We start from the raw sequence: 2,594 nt of genomic DNA, 5'->3' as shown, positions 1-2,594 counted from the left end.
TTGCTTCTGGAGAGGTTTGAGGAATAATTTGGGGTAAGGGCAAAGTTGATTAAGCGAAGTGTCCTACCCACTATATTATCACTCCAGCACACAAATTTTCCTCTTAAGGTCAAAGAAGTTTCTTGTCAGATATGCTGAATCTCAGAATTCTCATATTCATCTATCCATGTCCACATCCTATTTCTTCAGGGACCGACTAAGAAGGGGTGATGAGGCAGAGTAATCAGTCCTCGCTGGCCGACTTTATCCTCGAAGGGCTCTTCGATGACTCCCTCACCCACGTCTTTCTTTTCTCCTTGACTATGATGGTATACCTTGTTGCAGTGAGTAGTAACACCCTCACCATCCTCCTCATTTGTGCTGACCGTTGGCTGCACACCCCCATGTACTTCCTGCTCAGCCAGCTCTCCCTCATGGACCTGATGTTCCTCATCACCACCATCCCCAAGATGGCTGCCAACTACCTGTCGGGCAGGAAGTCCATCTCCTTCGTGGGCTGTGCTATCCAGCACTTCCTCTACGTGGTAGCGGGAGGGGCCGAGTGTGTCCTCCTGACTCTCATGTCCTATGACCGTTATGTTGCCATCTGTCACCCACTGCATTATGCTCTTATCATGAGCAGAAGGGTGGCTCTGATGATGGCTGTCACGTCATGGTTAGCAGCATCTATGAACTCCTTCATTCACACCGTAATCTTGATGAACTTCCCTTTCTGTGGGTCTCGAACAATTCACCACTTCTACTGCGAGTTTCCTGCTATTGTGAGATTGATATGTGGAGACATCTCTGTTTATGAGACCACAGTGTACATAAGCACTGTTTTATTCACCCTCCTCCCCATCCTCTTTGTCTCCACATCTTATGCCTTCATCCTCCACAGTATCATTCAGATGTGTTCGACTGGGAGCAAGAGAAATGCCTTTGCCACTTGTAGTTCTCACCTCACCGTGGTTTCTCTCTGGTTTGGTGCCTCCATCTTCTCATATATGAGACCCAGATCCCAGCGCACTCCACTGCAAGAGAAGGTTGGTTCCGTGTTCTATAGCATCATCACCCCGACCCTGAATCCTCTGATTTATACTCTCCGCAATAAGGATATAGCTAAGGCAATGAGGAAAGTGCTAGGGAGAGATGCTGTAATACAATGACTAACTTCTGGGTCCTCTGAGGATAGGAGTTGAATGTTGTCTGCTCCTCAATTAATTTGTGTAAATTTTCAAGAGTCCAGAACGCTGATGTTCCTCAATGTTTAAAAATAATGTGCTAACACCATCATTGCAAACATCAGCTGGGCTAGAAAAACTGGGTCAGCAGATTAGTGGGAACATCCTGATGAGGAAATGAAATATTTAGTGTGGAATATCTCCTTCACCTAACTGCATTCTGTTTCAAAAGGTGTCATCTGGGCCAAGATGGCAAAGTGTGAACTTGTTTGTGTCACATTGCAAACATAATTCACTTGGGAAGTATTAAAGATTTTGCTAGAGGACCACCATGATATTGAAACTAAAAGCATCTTTAATGATGAAACACCAACCACCAAGCAAATGGAAACAAACATAAACAAATGGGATTACATCAAACTAAGAAGCTTCTGCACCTCAAAAGAAACAGTGACCAAAATATAGACAAAACACACAGAATGGGAAAGAATATTTACCCAATACCTATCTGATAAGGGATTAATATCCAGGATATACAAAACACTAGTAGAATTGTACAAGAAAAAAAGTCAACCCCATCAAAAAATGTGGAGAATAAATGAACAGAAGCTTCCTCAAAAAAGAAATACAAATGGCCAAAAGGCACATGATAAAATCCTCTATATTGCTAATCAACCATGCCAAGTGAAATGACTCAGAAAGAGAGGGACAGACATAGAATGACTGCACTCATTTGTGGAATATAACACAATATGAGTCTGACACCCAAGGACAGTAGACACAAGGGCCAGGAATATTCCTCCAGGAATATTCTTCCTTATTGGAAGCCTGCCTCATGAGCTGGGGAGAAGGCAGCTGGAATAGAGAAGGGATGACTAAGTCAGTGATGATTGGAGGGCTCATTCAGGATGGGAGATGTGTGCTGAAAGTAGATAAAAAACCAAACGTGATAGCCTTTCATGAAGTATCTATATTGCAAACCATAATGCCCCAAAGTAAAGAGGGAGTATGGGGGAAATTGTCTATCATAGAGGCAGGGGGAGAGGTGGGAAGGGGGTGTACACTGGAAACATTGGTGGTAGAGAATACACACTGGTGGAAGGATGGGTCATTGTATGACTGAAACTCAAATTGTATCTCACGGTGATTCAATAAAAAATAAATAAATAAAAATAATAATGTGTTAAATAAAAATTCAGTGTCTAAGTGTCTAAGCACTGCAGTTACTTATTTGTGTTACTTATTTGTGCTTTTAGATTTTGAATAACCAGTATTTGTTTGTAAATAGTCTGTGGACTGGGAGACCCGAGATCTTGGTGATGGAAGATTTGACATCCAGTGAGAAAAACTTCAGGTTTCAAGATGAAGATCTCCTTCTGTGGGAGATGGAATAAAGAGCCCCCTTATTAAACACTGGCTCTGTATAAGAGT

The 2,594-nt window shown here is 42.5% G+C and overlaps 1 protein-coding gene across 1 annotated transcript; it reads left to right on the top strand.

The window, feature by feature from the left end:
• Nucleotides 1–209: 209 nt before the first annotated feature.
• LOC105943315 (olfactory receptor 2AE1-like) lies at nucleotides 210–1,148 on the top strand. Its single transcript, XM_012934704.1, has one exon. The coding sequence runs from the start codon at nucleotides 210–212 to the stop codon at nucleotides 1,146–1,148; it is 939 nt and encodes a 312-aa protein (XP_012790158.1).
• The last annotated feature ends 1,446 nt before the right edge of the window (nucleotides 1,149–2,594 follow it).

Source organism: Sorex araneus, chromosome 4, assembly GCF_027595985.1.
Source record: "Sorex araneus isolate mSorAra2 chromosome 4, mSorAra2.pri, whole genome shotgun sequence".
NCBI lineage: Eukaryota > Metazoa > Chordata > Mammalia > Eulipotyphla > Soricidae > Sorex > Sorex araneus.
The sequence above is the reverse complement of the archived record's forward strand: the minus strand, read 5'-3'. Positions and strand labels throughout refer to the sequence as shown.

Coding starts and splice junctions, on each gene's coding strand:
- LOC105943315 (XM_012934704.1), top strand. CDS start 210: ATGAGGCAGAGTAATCAGTCCTCGCTGGCCGACTTTATCCTCGAAGGG.